The 21,657-nt window shown below is 39.4% G+C and overlaps 1 protein-coding gene across 1 annotated transcript; it reads right to left on the bottom strand.

Moving 5' to 3' along the window:
• Positions 1–16,075: 16,075 nt before the first annotated feature.
• On the bottom strand, positions 16,076–21,593 carry lace (serine palmitoyltransferase long chain base subunit). The gene is made up of 4 exons (XM_017089848.4): positions 21,296–21,593; positions 17,336–18,448; positions 17,016–17,278; positions 16,076–16,949 (listed from the first exon to the last, which is right to left on the bottom strand). Exons 1-4 carry the CDS (start codon positions 21,503–21,505, stop codon positions 16,733–16,735), a joined length of 1,803 nt encoding a protein of 600 aa, XP_016945337.3. The 5' UTR covers positions 21,506–21,593; the 3' UTR covers positions 16,076–16,732.
• Positions 21,594–21,657: the final 64 nt, after the last annotated feature.

Raw genomic sequence — 21,657 nt, 5'->3', positions numbered from 1 at the left:
GAAATGGCCCTGAAACGTTTCGCGCAATTTTCCCGCAAATTGCAGGAGGACTCTTAATGCAACAATTGTTGCAGCAATCGTGGGCAAAATGGCCCCTCAGCCATTGATGGCTGTTTCCAGCCCTTTCCTGTGAGTCCCCCCCCTCTGCATATGCACATATAAATGGCTCGTTCAGGGCCCAACAACATGCGGGATGTTCGCGTCATTTATGCAAATGAGGCCAAGGATGCAAGGATGCGTTGGCCCATTTAAGCTCGGCCATTGTGCGTGATTCCCCACTGTTCAACCCGTCCCTTCCCTTATCCTTCGGCTGGTTGAACTGATCGATAATTGTCAGCAGCCCAACAAAATGGCATCGAAATGGCAGCCAAATGGCCAAAAGCGACATCTCGCGAACGTGCCTCACATGCCCCCGAATTTTTGGGGAACACATTTCCATACAACTTTCCAATTGAATGGGCACGTTGGCTCCGACTTCCACTTCGATCCAGGAAAGTGAGAAAATGTCTGTAAGCCAACTTTAAGCCCAGTTGTGAAACTTCAAAACGAATTCCTAAAGGATTTTCTACACAGATTGCTTTTTCCTTTTAGAAAATCACTTTTTCTAAAAGTCACTTTGTCTAAAATATCTGTCAATATGTATATGTATAAAATATCTTTTTCAATAAACTTTTCGGGTGAATATTTAACCACCCATTTCTTAATGCAAACCATTTCCATCTTATTAACTTTCCATTTAAAGGAAAATCTTGTTTTCCATCTGGCTTCCACTAAACCATTGAATCTATAAAATACATTTCATTGGCCCAAAATGATTGGGCTCTAATGAAAATGGCCGAGTGATTAATGAGCCGAAAATGATGTGGCATATTGAACAACAATTACAACAGGCCCCCCACCCTGTGAAATATTTTTGGCAATGTGTTGCATCCTCAGCATTTTCCATCCTATTTTCATTAGCCGCGGCAGATGGCGGTCATTCCGGGCCAATATTTCGACACTTGGCGACCCCTCAAACATTGTTAATTAATTAAAATTCAATTACGTGGGCCTTCTTGCCATGCAAAATGTCTTGTCTGCCCGTCTTTGAGCTGTTAATTGGAAACGCGATGAGGGGAAATTAATTCCGAGACGCATTTATTAATATTCATTATACGCACTGTTGTGCGGGGGCGTGGCATTTGCTTAACCCAGTTTCGTTTTTCGAGGAATTCTCACACTCTTTCTTCCACTCTGCATACACTGAAAATATGGTAAGAAATCATAGTAGCTTTTGATAAAATACTGTATTACTTTTCTGTATTTTCCAAAATCTAATTTATATTATTTAATGGTATAAACTATATGTTAATTAATTGTTAAGTTGCGAATAAAATAGTCCTGTTCTCTTTTTTTATATGCAATTCGGTATCCATTACCAAAAAATTCGTTTTCCAATATCTATTATGCCTTATTAAATTATATAAATGAAATTTTAATACTTATTTGACCCGTGAATATCCAACTTTTTCCAGCATTTTTTTATCTGTATGGGAAAAAAGTTGTTAACCTTTTGTTTTCGAGGCTCTCTTCCGTCCTTCGGCTCTTTATCTTTGCCTGCATTGCCTTTGACACTGCAGCACTCGGTGTCCTGCGTCCTCGGATTCCTGGCTCTGTGTGTGACTCTAAGTGTGCATAAAATATGGCGCTAAAATGCAGTTCCACCTCCCAGTTTTCCGTTTTGCCCGCCACATCCTTTCCTCCGTGGGGCACATTTGTTAGCCTGGTTTTTATGGCCACGTGCGATGTTTAAAATTTACTCAGCTGCCAGCATTTTTGCCCCAAAACTCGAGAGTTGCTTAACCCCAAAAGCTCGGCTCTATCTCTATATCCTTTTGCCGTCCCGACAGCTGCATTGATTTTATTTTTTACGATATTGGATTCCTTGGACGAGCATATTTGTGACAGGAATTTTGTTGATTTTCCGTATTTATTTAAATGCTAGCCAACCGTATTCTGCTTAAATTCAGATACAATTTCAATATTAAATTTCCGTTTATTTGCTTGCCCAAATTGGTTTCCATCTCTTCAGGACGGCACGCAGAAAATGAATTTTTCAAAAACGCCCGAAATAACCGCAGAGTGTGTGGGTGGTTGTGGGTGTGTGGGATCTATTCAAAGTGTCAGAAAGGACTCGCTGCCCCAGAGATTTACTACAAATTACGGAATCTATCCGGACCGCACATCGCCGAGTGGAGAGTCCGGCGGAGTGTCCTTATCGGTGGACATGCATCTTGGCCCCGATGCGGATGTGCGGCATCAGAATTACAGGACGAGTACCAGGACCCAAACCCACTGGCGGTGTAATTGAACCGGAAAATTACATATTTCAGGCTATTTTTATGCCGCGCTTAATGGCGGACGTGAGAGCAACGAGTGGAGTTGTTTGTGGTCAGCAATGAAATAATTTATTGTTGCCTTCTTGGGTTTACCCAAGTACCAGTACCTATGCTACCTTCTGGCCAAGATGGGGCTGGCAGATATGAGCCGGGGGAATACCTCACATAATTACACCTTAACCCGCCGCATCGGATCGGTGCGATTAAGCACAATGTGCCAGGAGTCCCAGAGTCCTGAAGTCCTGCAATCGACCTGTCCTCGAAGGGTGAAAGCATTGTAAAACTGCCGGGATTTATCGCGGCATCAAAGCAAACTGCTGCGGACAGTCCACTTACACACCGTTTAGTTAAATGGGAGAGATAAATGGGGCCAGGATTGGAATGGATAACTGCTGATAAAGTATCTACAGATGCGCTATAGCAACACACAAAAAAACGTTTAGTTTAAATTGACCAATATAATAGTTGAACGATTCCAATCGAATTGTCAATTAGACCAACGAAATAGTTACCTTCCAAAAACAAAATACTCACAACTTAACATTTTATGGAAGTTGTACCTTTTAATAGTAACCAAAGCCACAATAAAATAAAAGTCACTATTTTTAATAGTGGTTAACCATTTTTTACAATTACTACTATCCGTATTGGCCAACTTTAACCATACACTTTTTTGTGTAAATCTTTTAAATGGTAAGATATAAACATCTAGAAATGGTTAAGCATATCATAGTTTTGATGTTTTTTTGACCTTAATAATAATTTTTTTATTATTTTTTCCATTAATGCTTGTATTAATAAATATATTGTAACAACAAACACTATTACTATGTTATTTCAGTTTGAAAGTAAGTAAATATACAAACTATGAAAACTTCATAGTTTTCTTAACCTACGAAAGCTCAGCTGCGAAATTCTACTTAGGTTTCTGAAGACCTACACATTTTTCAAGACCCCCTTGAGTGTCCTGGCCAATTTGGTGTGGCCATCATTTACTCGCTTTTGTGCAAGGCCGGAAATTCCCCAGCCGAGCTATTCAAATGCAACCTCCGACACTTCGTCATCGTCTCGGCAATTGGCTCTCCAGTCGAGGATCCATTGTCTTATTCTTGTGGCAAACACTTGCCAAAAAAGCGAACTTGTGCTGTGGCGAGTTTCGTGCAATTCATAAAAATTAATTAAGAGCCCTGAGGGGCCAGCTGCCAAGTACTTGGCCAGCAGCCCGGAGCGAACTTCTGCCTGCTTCTCGGCCCCCTCGAGTGGCCCAAGTTATTGCCAGTGTTATTGTCTTGTTGTTATTTCAGACTATTGACCAGTTCGCACTTCAAGTTTGTTTGCCTTCGCCGGGCGACTTCCTTCCTCCCCCGGCAGACCATTCTGCTCCTGCTTCAGCTACTTCTGCTGCACTCTGAAGAGATCCGAGTGTTTGTCTCCTCCAGTTCCGGAGGACAGTCGAGAGCGACATTACCTCGGCATACACTTTCCAAGGATATAGCTACTAGCTAATCATATTCTTTTAAAACCCCTAAGCTATGATCTACATTTTTGCCTTAAACTGAAAATAAACATTTATTTTTGTAATATTCGTTCTCTGCAAGCTATAGGTAGACATCAGATTATTAGGTAGAACCCAGTTCTACTAAAAAAACAATAAAAAAAATCGGAGATAATCATTATTTTTACTAAAACAACAAAGTAAAATTTATAACCAATTTAATGAATTATAAAATAAGGGAGCTTTTTGTCTCACGAATAATAAATTGACTTGGACTAAGCAAAAAATAAACACGTTTTTACCTAAAAATCTGATGTCTAGAGAACATTTACACAAAACATATACTTAAATAATGGTAATTAATTAATAAATCAGCCCTTTTTTATATGAATAATGAATTAAAACCAAATTTATTGCAAGACCTAAGGGCTTGTTAATTTTTGAAGGTGAAGGGCCAGTAAACAGAAATATATTTATGTCACAAACAGCACACTTTTTAGTCTACGGATTTAGGCATTAGATAAAAAATGATAAAATAATATAAAAAGTTTCAAGCTATTTCCGTATAATAAGTGCTTATTTTAGATGGAAGAGCATCTTTAGGTTGGCTCCACAGAACAGATCTAATTTACACTGCACGGACTCTACGCCTTCCGCTCGCCGGATTGTTGAAGTTGTTATTTCATTTTTCACTTGCACTTGTGTTTCCCCAAACCAAACCAACCCAACACAACCCAAGCCAAACCAAACAAGACCAGAACAGACCAGAGGACCCGACCAAACCGATCCGATCCGGCCGGAGATAAACCAGCTGATGTCTGACCACCGTAGTGAAGTTACCAACTATAAATTCTGGCCAAGCTGCTGCTGCTGCGGTTGGCAGTGGCCAACTTTAAGGCATAAATCGATGTCAACGCCGTTTAAAATCGCATTTCGAGTGGCCCCGCAAGTGCGCAACTCTAATTATGACTGGCACTCATTTCCATGCCGCTGGATTAGACGATTCCATGTTTGATTAGGCAACACTTACGGACCAAGTTTTACGACTCCACGGCTAATGCGTTTTCAATCATCCCAGTCGGGAATGTCGATTCGAGCGTATCGAGAGGACGTCGAGAGTTGGGAGACTTTATCCTTAATGAAGGATGCCAAAAAGGTTTCAGGCAGCAGCGGAATTCATTTCAGAAGTCTTCCTAATGGTTTTAAGCGTAATGAAGCCGGAAATTAGTACACATTCCGCACTCTGGCTGGCACTTAAAGTCAATTGACATTGCAGACTTTGAACCAACATTTCAAAGTTAAAGCTTTAAGCAAGCTTTACATTTAAGAAAGCGTTTAAATTAATTTTACTAACATTAAATTATACTTTTATGGGTTAATGGCTAAGCTTTGTTAAAAAGCAATTTTTAGCTTTTCTATACAAGCTATAAAATTTATCCATTCATCACAAATGTTGCATAACTTTTTAAATTATAAAGTTATGCATGCTAAAAGTATAAAATGGTTTATACTAAAAGTTAATAATATATAGATGTTGTTTTTAATTGCTTGGTTAAGCGGAGAATAAATAATCTGTGAAAACTGCATACCCCACTCGCCGTTTATCTCCCCTAGCGGGTTTTTCCACTTCTTAACAGCATTTTCTATTCCCATCGCAAAAGATTCCTCCAGCGGCTTGTGTTAGTTAATTCGTTTTAAGTTTGCAAACTAAAAGTTTCAGTGTTGCTGCTTTGAATTTCGCCAAAATGGATAATTATTTTAGCAAATTGCGCGAAACGCTTGAGCAAAAACTTGCAGACACTTGCGTTTCTTGCCAAGTGGCTCACCTAACGCGAGGTGTCCGCCCGTCATTAGGATCCGGGATCCAGGGATTCTAGGCCCGAGTTCAACAGTTAAACAGTCAACAACAACGGCGGCTGAAAGTCATAATTCAACTCCGACTTTCGGAAGACACGGAGAACTTTTAAGACGCCCCACGCCCTGCCACATTTTAATTAGTCGCATTTGTTGCAAGCCAACCGATTTAATGCACTCGAAATCATTTCGCGAAACTTTTCAGTGGCGGCGGTTGAGGGGCGGGGCATTCAAAACCCCCTCCTCGAAATGAAATAATTGCTAAACGTTTTCAGAATGCAAAGTAGGGATAGTTAACGGAGTGGATATGTAAGCGGATGGGAGTGTGAGTGATAAGAGAGCTGGGATGTGACAATTCTGTATTCGGCAATCTCTTAAGAACATTTAGTATTAAGATTATACTATTCAAATTCACCTTAATTTCGCCAGAAGACTTTATTCTTATTATTCAAAAATTATAGATTAAGTACTACATATTCGAATTATATTGCTTTTAGGATATTTTTTTACTATATCTTTAAAACACACTTCATAGTAAAAGTAAGATGAAAATCCTAGAACGAACAGACTATTAATATACCTAAATAAATAAGGATTGACGTAGGTTTATCTTAATATGTTTTGCTTTTACAGTATTTAAATTATACATTTCTGAATGGTTTTTTGTAGATTTCGCGATGATTTCTGTATCTGGAACACCCCTTCCCACATGAAGGCACGTGTAAAAGTCTCTCCCAGAAATCGGCGACAGCGGGAGATACTACCAATCCCATGGAAACCAGGACTCCCCCAGAGTTGTTGCTACGTGCAGTGCATGGCGAATTGCGAAAAGTCCCGGCATTGGGCACAACTTTTAACACAATTTATAAATGCTACACAATTTATAGAATTTTTGAATTAAACACAAAATGTATTTCGGTGTTGGTGGCGCCGGCATAAAAGTTGAGTCGGCCGCAAAAGTTCTCCAGACTCTTGCAATTGTCGAAAACAAACAGCCAGTCGTTTGTGGCAATTACCGCAGTCAAACGGGCGAAAAAGTTCCTCAGACTCGCCAGCTGGGCCTAAACTCTTAAATTCTGGTCCGAAAATGCAATTACGAAATATTTACGCATGCATTTACATAATTATTTAATTGGGTTATCAAACATAAACCGATTTGTATTTATGTTTCACTTTGCTTTGCCCACTTGCAGCTTAATTGGTTTTCCACGAAGACAAAATGAAAATCGCAGCCCACAAACAGAAATATCAATTACTATTAAATTATAAATATAATTTCAAATTATTTACACCAAAATCAAATCAAATACATTGATAAGGCACGAGTGGAAAAAAAACGCAGGAATTAATTTGTAAATTCAAAATTTATGGAGAACTGGTAAAATGTTATTTTTGTATTGTGCAGTGAGAGCAGTGCAAATTGAAAATCTATTCAATAGAATATTTAATTAGCAATCGGTAGGACTAATGCAATGAGCTCGCATGCATTTTATATTAAAAACTTCTCTCAATTTTATATTGTTGCAACATGTTTCCACAATCAGTATTGCAATTTTTTAATTTGCTTTGATTTTAGTTCCGTAAAATCCCTTTATTATTATTTTTTAAATTGTTCCAAATTGTGTGGACACCATCCAACAAAGTTGAAGAATTTAGTCTTGGAAGTGGTTTCGTTGTTTCTTTCCTGTAATCGGTTTTTTAATTATTGTCGGAGTGTCATTTAGGCTTTATCCTTTTCCCCTTCTTGATTATAATTAAATAAATTTATTTGCACTTAGGCTTTGGCACCCAAGAAATGGGATTTAGAAAAGGAGTTGGCCAAACAAAAATGGTGGCTTGCCCTGTTTGGCATAAATTTACAATAAATCGGCGCACGCAACTCCAGCGCCTCACAATGGAAATGAAGACATTACGTATACGCCACTTTGTACCTGCCAGCGTGGAACGTGCTCGCCAAAACCGAGAACGAAAAGGGGAAATGTATTAGAAACGGAAACAGCTCAAGGGAAACACTTGAAGGGGCAAAATACGATTACGATTACCCCCAAAAGAAGGTCGGTTTTGGGGGGGAAACAATTTGTTGAGTGCGAGCAACAAGTAAGCGGCAAGGACGAAGGTCCTGTCCCGACCAGAGACCAACTATCGAAACTAGGCAACTGAAACTACGGAGCTTCTAGCTGCTCGGTGCAAAGGACGATGGGCGGCACATTCCTTGCAGACGGCGCGCCGCATAAAAATTTATGATTATGTTAAAATGTAAAAGTGGCAGCCAGGCGAGCAACGGAGGTGAGGAGATCCTGGCACAGCGCAGCAGGTGAGCGAAATCGTGTTAATGTCCTTGCCAGGGATGAGCTAAAAACACAGATGGAAATGTCAGCTCAATTTAAATTTTTAAAGAGCAATTTAAAAAAAGAACTTATATATAATTTAAACATTTAAAAAGGTAGTTTATTAAATAAATATTATTTTATATTTTTTGTAGAATAGAAATACTTTTTTCCCCAGAGAAAAAAATAGAACAATATTTAAAGAATATAATTAATTTTTTACCCTGCATTACGTTTCCTATATTGTAATATTTTTCAGCTATGGCACGTGCTCCTCACTATAACGCTCACTCTTTTCTTGGCCAACTGGGTCGCCTTGAGGAATATAAAATATGATTTTTGTGCTTAGCAAAAATGCGACAAAACTGATGACGGCAACATCGCGGGTATTATGGCAAATAATGACACTACAACGGCAACAGTAAGACCAACAAATGATAGCAGCTTGCTGCATTATGGCAATTTTTAGCATTTTCTTTGCTGTTAGTTTTAGTTGCCGTTTACGGGGCCTGTCATCCTGTCATCGTTCGCAGGACTCGCAGCTTTCAAGATGCCAGGATTTGTGTCGACTTCGTTTGTCGCCCATCAAGCAGGCTTTCACACATGTGACCCTAGAAATTTTGGCAAAGTTTTTGATGTTTCTGAATTTGCTTATTTAGTTGTGAAACATTTTTCATCACTTCATTTAAAAATTTTCGCACATCTGGCAGTGAAGACATTTCAGCTAAATCCACTTAAAATACGCTCAAACAGTTTGGTAATCGCAGCTGGTAAGCCGATTGAACAAAGCTCATCGGCTTGGGCATTTCCACAAATTTTCAATAACCAAATCCAGAGCCTTTGTGCCATAAGCAACCTTAATATTTCTCAGATTTGTGACTGTTGGAAAATTACTTCCTGCCAAGAGCAGCAAGCTTCCGTATCCGCATCCGAATCCACATCCGCAGACGGCAAACTGCAGCCGTAGTAAGGGAAAGGCATCAAATCGATTATGTTGCTATTACTTCCGCCAGATGTCGCTGCCAGCTGCATTCGCATTCCCCCCCCCCCCCCCCCTTTCACGCTTTTCCTTTGATATGGATGCGTTGCATACTTCCCAAATCAAGGCAGGAAAAATAAAGAAAACTGCCGGAAAGAATTTACAATTTTATTACGATTTATTTTTTCAATTGCGAACAGGGATTTTCCAAGTAGCAGGTTATTTTTACAGCCTTATTGTAAGAAAAATGGAGAAACGATATTTGGAATCATTTTAAATAATTAAATATTTTATAATAATAATTAAATATTTTTTCTTTGATATGGGTGCGTTGCATACTTATCAAATCAAAGCAGGAAATATAAAGAAAACTGCCGGAAAGTATTTACAAATTTATTACTACTTATTTTTTCAAGTGCGGACAGGGATTTTCCAAGTAGCAGGTCATTTTTCCAGCTTTTTTGTAAGATATGCAGGGAAACAATATTCGAACTCATTTTAAATAATTAAATATTTCTGGCTTTGCTTCGAGATATTAATTTATTTGTTTGTTTATTTTCATTAAAAAACAGTGGACTTTAAGAACGTTTTTTTTTCTACTCAAGAATTATAAATCTAAATTCTACTTAAGAATAATAAGTCCAGATTTATATTTTCAACAAGGATAGTTTTTGGAACTTTTAAGCCAATCAAAGATAGAGCAAAACCATTTTGGCCACTTTCATAAGCCCTGACTTAAGCAGTTGATTTCATGAGATGATGATACCCAGGGTGATTTCGAGACAATGCTTTAGGAATTTTGACTAAAGCAACAGCTGTGAAGCTCACACACGTTGCAGTATTCACCATATTCATTCGTCCTCCGGCAAAGGACTCTCTACATTCAGTCATTCTTGTTCAGGGCCACTGCAAACTATTGTCGATTTCACAATGGGAATATTCCCCCAGCCAAAATGCAAAAGGCTATTAAAACTCCCCCGGGCAGGGGCCTTTCGATGAGCCAAAGGAGGGGGGGCTGGAAAGAGCCTTTTGATTGCCTGGCAGGTGGCCCTGCATCCCCGCATCATCGTCATCTGTCGCGCTTCTGTTGGCCATGTTGTGGGAAGTGTAGGTGGGCCCCATTTCCACCCAGTTTACCCCATTTTCCCAGCACCATTTCCGATGCCAACCAGGTCAGACAGTCAGGCATTGCCCGCTGGGCATTCAATTGCGAATTCAATTGGCAGTGGACACCCGAAATGCAGCAGTTCATGTTGTCCAAATGGCTAATTAGCTGGGAAATGCGCTAAGCACTTGCACATAATTGCCCCATAATCCTGTCCCTGTTGTTGAACGGATCATGTTCAACGAACTCGACAAGATTGAGGACAGTTTAGTCTTTGATTGATAACAAATTGTGTTTGAAAGTCTTTGCCTCAGAAAAGAGGCTGCACTGTTAGAAATTATTCATTTTTGTAGCTTAACAGCTAACCATTTGAGTTATTTAAAAAATTAGGAAAATGTACAACACATCTTTGTAAGGCACATAAAAATTCCAATTGAAGTACCAAATGCTGATATTATAATATACCTAAATATAACTTTTTAAATTTCGTACTTATTTCCAGTCCGGAATGACCTTTCTGAATTTTTAAGATTAAAAGCTAATCACGTTAATCAGTTACAATAAAAGTTATTCATACATTTTATTCATCGAATAGAATGAATAAGAGAAATTATTTAAATTATAAAAAGATTTGATACTTATTTAAAACAAGGAACTCCTTAAAATATAATTAAATTTAAAATTGAATTCCCCATTGAATGTACACATTTCTCCTTAGGCTTTGAGCTATGTTTGTGACCCGAGTGAATTGATCTTTGCCATTTCTCCGAGTGCCGAGCAAGGCGTCTGCTAAATGAGGCGCGTTAATTAGAAACCATTTCCGGGAATTGGATGGAAACGGAATGATGGAGGCTGTGGCCGAGTCCCGTGCGTGCCATCTTACACTCAATTGATTTAATGGTCTCGGAGACTGGAGAATGGAGTCCGAAGTCCGTCTGAAGGATTTTCCAGAAAGGGGAGCAAGGCTCACATGATGTCCCCGCTCGTTAAGCCATGCGATTGTCCTCGTTTTATGCGTGTCACATAATAAATCTCATTTGATTTGTTTACTTCCCATTACTCCTTGGACTGCGGACTCCTAACTCTGGACTCCGAAATGAGCTGCTCAGGATCTGTTGGCCATTGTCCTTTGTGCCTGTCATTAAACACGGGTCATTGTTTTTGTGGCCTCAGCATCCGGCCAGGATTTCTTCAATCCCCTCCCCTTGGCCTAATTTGATTGGCCCCCGTTTAAGTGGCGCCGTTCGTTCGCTCTTCGCTGGCAATTTAATTAATAATCAAATTACGCATACGCCACGTGACACGCTGCTTTCAATTTAAATGCAATTCTTCACAGATACCGTGTTTAATAAATACCCACCGCAGTGGAACTTATTTCATTTAATTAAAGTCGTCTAGGAATCCAATTAGGCCCGACTATAGCGTGATCTGAGAGGATAATGCCCCGAAAGGCATACGGAATGTTCATTTCCTCTCTTTATTGACAAACCAATGGCAAATATTTAGCAGTTATCAAATTAATTGGCTGCAGAAAATCACAAGAGATTAATAAGCTGCGCGTTTCAGCTTTTTGTTCATTTTATTGTTTGAAGAAAACCATCATCGCTTTAGCTAAATAGAGTTTCAGTTGTTTGATATGTTTTACAAAATGTATTTATATAAAAAAGCTAAAATAAACAATACAATTTTAATTACCTTTAGAAATCTGAAAAGGACAAATGTTGAATTGAAGATTCATTGAATTGAACAATATCTTATACAGGGACATATTAAAGCTAAGTGTTTTGTTCATATACCTTATAACTTTCTAGTCTTATTTAACTTGATAATTAATAATTATTATCTTTTATTGTGTTGAAATTAATTGAAATATACACATACGTTAATCGAATTACGCACAGCTAACTTGAGTGTTTAATTTTATGTTTCACATATCACCTTCACCCTTGAGTTTGAAAACATCCTCTTTATCGATGTGGCAAATATAAACAACTGGCGGCAGCATATGGCGCCCAGCAGATATTTTAATTTGGGCCAGTAAATTGCTTGCATATTGGGGAGACATTAGCCCTGACCACGCCCACACATTGTCTGGAGAAAGCAATAACCATAAATGTTAACAAGAAGCCGACGCGTCAGCCCACAGAACCCAGAACTTAATGATGCCCAACGTGGAGGAGCCACTCGAGCCGAAAATTGTGGGCCAGGACATTTAGCATGTGGCGGTGACAGGTGCTAAGGTGTCTGCAGGATTCGAATGCCATTTCTATCTGCCCATGGAATTAATTAGAAAACTGCGGTCGGCCCTTTTCCCTTTCCATATCCTGCAGAGCAGCGCATTTAGGAGCAAATTTAATTTGTGGTTACCTCAGCCGTGGCAAGGACAGGGCACAAGGACAGGCATTTAAATTTGCTGGCGCAAAATCTCAGGAAATTCTTTGATTAAATCTCTTTCTTTTGTTGGGAAGTGTGGGCACAAGGTTGCTGTGATTGATTAACGTGTGTGTCGAATTGAAAGTGTTGGGCATAAAGTGAGTGCAGGCATGTACCCTCATATCCTTATCCTTGGGCAGCAACAAAAGTCAAGCTAAGTCTCATTGCCAGCCTTTATGGCGAATGACTGATTGTCCTTGGGCCCTCGTCTATAGACGGGATCCCCTTTTTTTATTCCATAACTGAGCAGCCCGGCGACGGCGACACGTTTGCCCATGAAAAATCGTTTCAGCAAATCTTATTATAAAACATGTGCTTAAGTAATAGCATACGAAGTGAAGTCGTGTAACAGATTGCCAATCCACTCTTGCAAACGGGGTTAAGATTAATTTGTTTGCACTTTGATGGGAAATTCCCTGACGCCGAGTTGATGGAACTCAAAATTGAATCGAGCAAGGAGTCAAGGACAAGCTTTGAATTATTATTGATTTTTCATATGAACTGCCTTAAGATAAAGGATGAACACACGTCCAACATAAGAGATCCATCACTTTTAAGTGCAATTCATGGTTAAAGTGGATTAAAATATAATTCAATTAATGCAGTTCAAGTGATATGTGTTTTTATAAATCTTTAAAAATATATCTCGAATAAATTCCAATGATTGGTTTTACTTGCAGATCTGATCGCCCCATTGTTATCAATATCTTACACCACTCAATCAACCCCTTCAGCCGCACAGTGACTATCAAAAGTATGCGCATAACTCAGACGCCGCCATTTGCATGCTTCGAGTGTTCACAAATGGGGTTCGGACTTGGATTTTTCCGCATTGCATAAATTCCCTTTGCGCCAGCTTGACGAGGGGAAAACTTTTTGCAACATTTTATCAGATTATGAAACACACAAAATGCAACTTCCCGTCCTGGGAATATACTAAGAAGAAAGAAAAATAGAACTCGAATGTGTTCTTACCGTACCCACATATTTTGCAAAGTAAGCGGAAACATTAAAATTGTATTTGTGAGCCAAAACCGCGGGAGTTGAGGGGCTTGGAAACTGAAGCACAACAATTGCGAATCCAGGGGAGAATCATAAAAGGTGCACATGCGAAAAGTCCTCTGAAAATAGCTCAAGTTTGAAGGGAAAACTTGTAATAAGTTGAGTACAAACAAATTTAAGAATAGGTAAACGTACGTATACCTCATTGTAATGTATTTAAAAGTAAGTAATTTTAAATCTTTAAATTTGAACGTTCTTTAAGGAAATATAAAAAAATATACCAATTTATTATATGATTAATGTATTATTTAATTTTAACAAATATATAATATAATTTTTTTGCAAGTATCATATCTAAAAAGTTGATTTTGATTGCTTTGAGCAATCCCATTTTAAGTATTATGGCTATAAATGGCTCTGAAATGCCCTCATAATATTAACCCTGATTAAATTATGTTTATATTAGTTTTCTTTAAATCCAAATGGCAAGCTAATAGCACGAATTTATGGATTTTCCGCTTTGCCAAAATATGTTATCGTGAGCGCGAGATGCACGCTTTTAGTTTTTCTAGCATAGAGCAGCAAAAAAACACAGGTGATAAAGCAAACAAGCTGCACGCGAAAATCGCATCAGCAATTTGTAAAGGACAAGAAGTGCAGGAAAAAATATGAAAGCATGCTATTGAGGCCACAGAAATGCTGGTGTTTTTTGATAGTCCGATCGGTGACCCCGATTGGCCGCACATATCCTTATCAATCTCTATTAAACGATGCTTTGGAAAACAACATTTGAATTCGAGCTCGGGCACTTGCGGCGCTGAAGATGCCGACTCTTGTCTGCGGCATCGGACAAAAAGCCATGACAAATGGCCAACAGGATGCATATTTATGATTGCACACTCCTCTCGAAATGTTGACCGCACTCAAGGGCAGGCTGAAATGCTGCCGTTGTTGTTGCAGCCACTTTGGCAGTACTCGGGTAAAATGCCAGCACAAACTTTATACGCACGTAGTCAATTACTCACACCAAGTTGCCGGGGAAAACAGCACCACCCACCGTACCGCCCAACCACCCAATAAACCCACCACCCAACGCCCACTCACACGTGCTTGCATAGAATACACATATTTGTGTACCGACGTGTATTGTCATTTTCCATTTTGGCAGCTCGAAAAAAGTAAACAGAACCGAGCAGATAAATTAAACCCGTCCAAACTGATGCGGCCCTGTCATTCTATTCAACCTGCCAGTATCTAGAGTGTATATTTTCAGAATTATCCCAGAATTTAACTGATTTACATATTCGTTTTTGGTTAAATTTTACAAAATTGTTGAAGTTTTAATTGCAGTCGATATTTAATATTTCCCAGAGAACAACCCACCCAAGGTTTAAACATCTTGCATTTATAATGCATCCAAATTTTATGAAACTAAATACAAAATCAATACAGAACTGAAAGCATTTTCAATATAATGACCTTGCATGTATTTATAAAAGTTAAAAATAAATAATTACTGCCTGTGTGAAATGCCCAGTGCAGCATGTTACTTTAAAATCAATTCGAATGCACTTCTAACGAGCACTCAAACGCCCTCTTCCCCAGCCAAAAATTTAAATTCGATTTACATGTATTCCCCACAGAATAAACAAGGACAACTCAATAAATATTGCCCAGGATATAAAATTGAAAGTATTGCCTAAGCCCATAAAACAACAAAACTTTTAACATATCCCTCCGTCCTCGTCCTCTGGTTGTCTTTCGATCTGAACGTTGTTCGCTCTTTGTCTTAATTTCTTAAAAGGCCGAGACAATTACAATTGGAATTTATTTGGCATTGTGGTCAGCACCGGAAAAGGAAAACAGGGAGCGATGCAGAGATGTCATGAGTTACTGTTAATTAGAAAATTGTTATTCAAGGGATTCGGGTCGGGCATCGATATTTAAAGTGTGAATTCGTGTTTGGGGGTAGATTAGAAAAACTTTAGGCTTAACTGTCAATTTTATTGTCTTAAATCGTTTTAATTCAGTCATATAACTATTTTTTATTACAACTTTATTTGCGTTTTGCATGAAAAACACGAGGAGGAAAACGTTGGTCGAAAGTATAAAGAAAAAATGTACTATTTGTTTAAAAAACCGTTTGCTTCAAGAATTATTAAAAAAGCTTTCTAAGGCGTTATTTTTAGATATTTAAAATTGTATGCATTTATTTTTACTATTAGAACAATTTGCTGACTATTTTATTATAATGGCGGAAGTGGGCGCCATTTTTACCGGTGGGTTACTTTGAGTGGCGCCCCCTAGTGGCACGAAAACGCCCTCTAGCAACAAAAAATACGCACATGTAGATAACATGTAGGAACCATACTGCGAATTGTGGCCGCGGAAAATTTTTGTCGAAATCGACTTGGATAGTGACGATCTTCATACTTTTATAAAATACATCAAGCGATTAAAATTCACGATACTTTACGAGTAGTAGGAATTAAAACTCTTCGGTAATAGATAAAGCAACAGTAATTTATTTCTTGATAGAAAAATAAAATCATTAATACATAATTTTATACATACATACTTTCCTGACAATGCCTCAAACCTTGGCCCAACTTTTCGGCCCTAGAAGGTCTAACAAAATGGCGTAATACAATTATGTCGCTGAAGCGTTTTGCTTGGCTTAGCTCATATGACTTAAATGGTAGAAGCGAGGTGCTCGACTGTCCCACGAAAAACGGGGTTCCGTTCCCTTAGCTTAGCTCTGAATGTAACAAAAACCTCACTTGCTTAATACATTTCGCAGCCACCTTCTCATCTAGATGTACGCAAAATACAGCTGCTTACTGAAGAAGACATTTGGAGTTTACAATTACAATAAGAACTACGTGTAGGTAAATGCTAAATAATTAATAATATTTTATCATTTAAGCTATGTGCTGTACTTTTTTCTTTTGTTTCTTTTGCCTTAGTGATCTTCCCTTTCAAGGGATATTCCCAGAGAAGTAGTCATAAATAAAAGCCCAGTGCAACAGAAGCTTTGTAAACGTGATTGAACGTTCGTGATAGATCTAGCATTTTCTGGACTGAACTTTAGTTTTGGTCTAACAATCGCGGAGTCTACCTTATTACCCCATCTTATCTTCTATGTGCGTGCATGTGCTTTTAGTACACGACGGGATTCGGATCGCGTGGCTTGCGCGAATACTTAAGGCCCAGATCATCGGCAATTTCATCTATCGCCTCCAGGGCAAAGTCCAGCTGCTCCTTGGTGTGGGCGGCCGAAAGGCAAAAGCGAATGCGACCTTCCATAATGGGCGTGGCCGGGAATCCAGCACCCACTGCGGCAATGTGCCGAGTAGTCAAGGTGCGAACTACAGCGCTGAAATCAAAAGAAAAAATATATTAAATATTATACAAAAATAGGTATATATAGCCTCAAACTTACCCAATTTTAGAAAAGAGGTAGACCAGCATGGGCACCACTGGGGAGTCCTCATGGCCATATGTGATCACTCCTAACTGAGCCAAACGTCGACGGAAATAGCGCGTGTTCCTGGCCAGCTGATGTATCTTCTGGCGGCCAATTTCCGAACCATCTTCACCCATAATGGTCTTCATGGAGGTCAGAATCTGCTGGGCGATGGGAGGCGAGATGGACGCTGCATAGCAATGGGCATGGCTGTTGGTGCGGAGGAAGTCGATCAGTTTCTAGAGAGAAAAATGAATTAGTTTGCGATACTCACAAGGGTAACCTTATAAACCTACCTTTGATCCAGCCAGATAGCCACCAGCACTGCCGAAACTCTTTGTGAATGTGCCCATCAGGATGTCCACCTCTTTGGGATCCACATTGAAGTAGTCTGTTACTCCACGTCCTCGAGAGCCCATGGCTCCAACGCTGTGAGCTTCGTCCAGATACAAGTATGCCTTGTATTTCTTTTTCAGAGCAATAACTTCTGGCAAACGGACAATAGAACCTTCCATGCTAAAGATGCCCTCAACCAAGATCATGACTTTGTCCCACGGCTGACCGCCCTTTTTGGGATTACCATAGCAAACGCCCTGGCGAAGGACACGCTCCAAATCGCGCATGTTATTGTGCTTAAAGACCCTTGTGGTGGCTCCTGACAAACGCAATCCCAGAATGATAGAGGCATGGTTCTTCTCGTCACTTATCACCAAGCTATTGGGGCCCAGGAGCGAGGGAAGGTTCAATGCATTCGTGGCGAAACCCATGCCGAAGACAATGGCATCCTCCACGCCAAAGTATCTGGCTGTTTGGGCCTCTAGCTCTTGCAGCTGTTCGTTGTCACCCAGCTCAGAGCGAGAACTGCAGTAGGCCAATCCAGACTTCCGAGCGCTTTCTTCCGAATCATCAGCACATCGGCCAGTGGCGGCGGCAAATCCCAGGTAGTTGTAGGATCCCAGGTTCAAACAGCGGGTCTCTGTCCCGGTAAATTTGAAACTCCAGCCATAATCATCGGTCACACGATCCTTCAAGGTGAGCTCGTCCCCCGGAACACTGCATATAGGTCGATTCCAACAATCCTTAATCCTCCGGTAAACGTATCTCGAGTAGAAGCTCTCGAAGGCATCGTACAGGGCCACATAACCTTCGCGACCCTTCTCGGTGGCCACTTTGGGCACGAAGAGCAGCTGGTTGATGTAGCCCAGGATCATCAGAAGATAGAATCCCAGGTACGTTAGGCAGGCCGTATGCAGGGGCACCTCCTCGAAGGAGGTCTTCTGAAAGTGCTCGAGTTCCGGCGAGAGTTTGCCCTCTGCCTGGTTGGGCTTGGACTCCTGATCTCGCAGACTGGAGGCATGTCCATTGGGTATCGACTTCTTTTCCGGATGATAGTTAATCAAGCTGGGTTTCTGTTAAAAGGCAAGGAGAGAACAACGATTATTAGTTAGTTATCGCTGCTTATTGATTCTTGGTATCGCTGGGAATCTAAATAGCCACTTATTGAAATTCAAATATGCGAGGGCAGATAACAATTGACCGAGGGAATTGTATGACCAACAGGTGCGAAATATAATTAAGTTCGAGCAAAGTTACACTGAGGAAATAACTACTATAACAATTGGATGCAAAATCAAATAATTATCCTAATATATAGGCTTTCTGAAGGTATTCCAAGTTTTAGTATATTGGATATATTAATGGGCCTTTGATCATTAAGCATATCATAATTTAGGTAACTATCTAAAACCATTTCGGAACTACAAAGGTATCCCCCGTAAAATATAGAATCTTTATCATATTTATCAAGCCTATAGACATCACCTCTTAACTTGCTTGGCTTTTCCATGCGTTCACTCAATTCTCGAGCCAATTAACATTAAACTAACAGATCCATATATGCAAGGTACTACGTATACAGTCACACGACAACTGAATAATGAACAATTTGCTTCACCGCTCACATGAGCCGTGTTCGACATGAAGTCACAGAGAGACAGAGACGGAAAGTCGAGGAAGCCATATATGTATATCTGTGTTCTACAATTGCCCAACTTGGCACACTTTAACCTCAGTGGCTAACAAATAGAGCGTTATAAATAACTTTTTTATTTATATGTAGATATTATTCACTTATTGATTTTGCAGGCCAAAGGATCCGATAGGAGATTATCTCCCTTTAATTGAGCAATTCGCATTGCTGATATATACGTTTATATGTATGGCTACTTAATCGTATAACAAAAACGAGTCGGCGACAATAACATTTCGTGTTTATTATCATTTGCCACCGGGCTTGTTTACTAAATATTGGAGAGATACAGTGAGAGGAAGGCAATATGAAGTGGGTTACGCGCTGGTGAGTTTTTTAATGGACTGACTGGGTTAGAGTATGTATATAGACGAACTCCAAGAGAGCGTGGTAAATAGATAAAAATCGAAACAGAGTTGAATAAATAAATAAAGAAATACGTAAAAATACTAATTACGCGATTTGATGGGTGCAAAAGGAGGACAAGTAGCAAAGTGGGTGAGAACTAGATAATGACTTCCATATGTTGTGGATCCCTACAATCCCAGATAACGACTGACAATCGACCAGCGCATGCCAATGTTCTAACGACTTTCATGGGGATTCCATGATTTTTACCTGTGAGTCATTAAGTAATTGCTTTGACACACTTGTGGTATTTCACTTATTTTTCAAAATAAAACTCTCTTAAAATGTTGTTCATCCTTATCCAAGCCACTATCTTAAAAAGCATGCATATGTATATGCAACATGCTGATAAAAATTAGCTATGCGATAGCACGAACTATCAAGGCTAGCACGCGCAGGCATTTTTATACCCCAATTAAATATTTACACTTGGTTAAAACTTTAACACTTTCTTTCTTAATTCGGTACCAACCGTGTAAGGCATGTTACTTTTACTATGCATCGAAGAAAAAGTTCTAAAGAAAATATCTAATTGCTTTTCGAAGAAATACTTCAGTCTCTGTTATGGATTATATTGTCTTGCTTTAACACTACCTCTTGAAAGCTTTTATTTCAATGACCTCCTTAGTTAAAACCTTATCAAAATAAAATATTTACTTATGTTTCTTTTAAACACAGGTAAATACTTTAAGATATAACATAATCTGTTAGATTAAGAACTTAACTCTCCGAAAAATGGACAAAAAAAAATCTTATCAGCGCCAAATCAACGCCCACCCGAAAAGCATTGACTTTTGAGATTGTGGAAGCATTGTGATTCACCACGAATAGCATTCAGCGTGGCTTTACGTAAAAGATTGGCCGGAACGGGCCTGATAAGGCTGGCCCGGCATGGCATGGTATGACAATATTATTACCAGACCCCAGTATTAAGGGGCGCTCTTTACAAACAATGCACCCAGAAGTATGAATTTGTTTTGGGTACGGACAACCAACCTTAGGAAAATTACAAATGAGTACAGGAGTGCTGGAGAGATTACACAGATAATATTATTTATGTTATATACCTAACCAAAAAGGTGTTTTTCATATTTCCTGAAAATCGCTATAATTTCTTGACACTTGGGAAATTTTCCAAAAAAAAAATGTACTTTAAAATTCGTTTTACATATATTATAAAACCTTTACTTTTAATAAGAATGATTAAAATAACTGATTACTCTTCCTTCCCTAATCGTTTTGATACCTCATAATATTAAAAAATTTTCGTAGTTAGATCAAAGTTGAACATCTTTGCGATCGGTCTAATAATACTCTATATATGACATAGCCAATTTCGTGAAGTTTATTTTGTGCTTTAAGCCTTAAAGACATTTTAATATTAAAAAGCTGACTAAGTTGTTTATCTGACTTACATTTTTTTCTTAAAAAATAATTACTTTGACTTGCCTCCTAAATTCAAACAAGACCAAAAATGCTTTGATAGTAGCCAAAATTCCAACTGGGCAGCACTTGGGGCGAAAATGAATGCACGCAAGGAAAACACTGCAGTGGGGCAAAACAGCTGTGGCTGACCCAGAAAACGGGAAAAGCCGAGGAAATTCGCCCTAAAGGGAGTTCAAATTGGGGCGAACTTATCCAGCTGACGCACCCTCATCACTCCCTCTCTTTCCCTCACTCACCCTCTCACAAAATCAATGACTAGCCGGCAGAAAGAGCGAGCGAGAGGGAGTGTTAACCAAATGGAACCACATTTTCGGCCAATTTTAATGGGTTCCTTATTTTGGCTTAGTACACTGCGCCAAAATGTTCCGCTCACCTTGTCGTCTACTGCAGGTTTTGCATGACAGCGTCGCGTGCGAATTTCAGTGTAGGCAGGTGCCGAGAATTTCCGCTGGCTGAGAAGTTCCTCTTTTTCCGGAGGACTGAAGTTCACCGCCCCATTTCCGTTGGCCACCTTTCCACTTCCATTAGTTGTCGCGTAGCTCTCCTCGAAAACCGTTCCAGAATCGCCGTCGAAATTGCCCATTTTTCCGATCCTCCGCTCCGATTCCGGATTACTCAAACGCGCCCAAATAATTACGGAGAGATGAGAGTTGCGATTCGCTTAAATAGGTTTTATTTAGAGGTGGGAGCATCGGGTTTGAAAACATCGATAACCTAGATTTTTGACCGCGCGTC

Source organism: Drosophila suzukii, chromosome 2L (assembly GCF_043229965.1).
Source record: "Drosophila suzukii chromosome 2L, CBGP_Dsuzu_IsoJpt1.0, whole genome shotgun sequence".
Taxonomy (NCBI): Eukaryota; Metazoa; Arthropoda; class Insecta; order Diptera; family Drosophilidae; genus Drosophila; species Drosophila suzukii.
The sequence above is the reverse complement of the archived record's forward strand: the minus strand, read 5'-3'. Positions and strand labels throughout refer to the sequence as shown.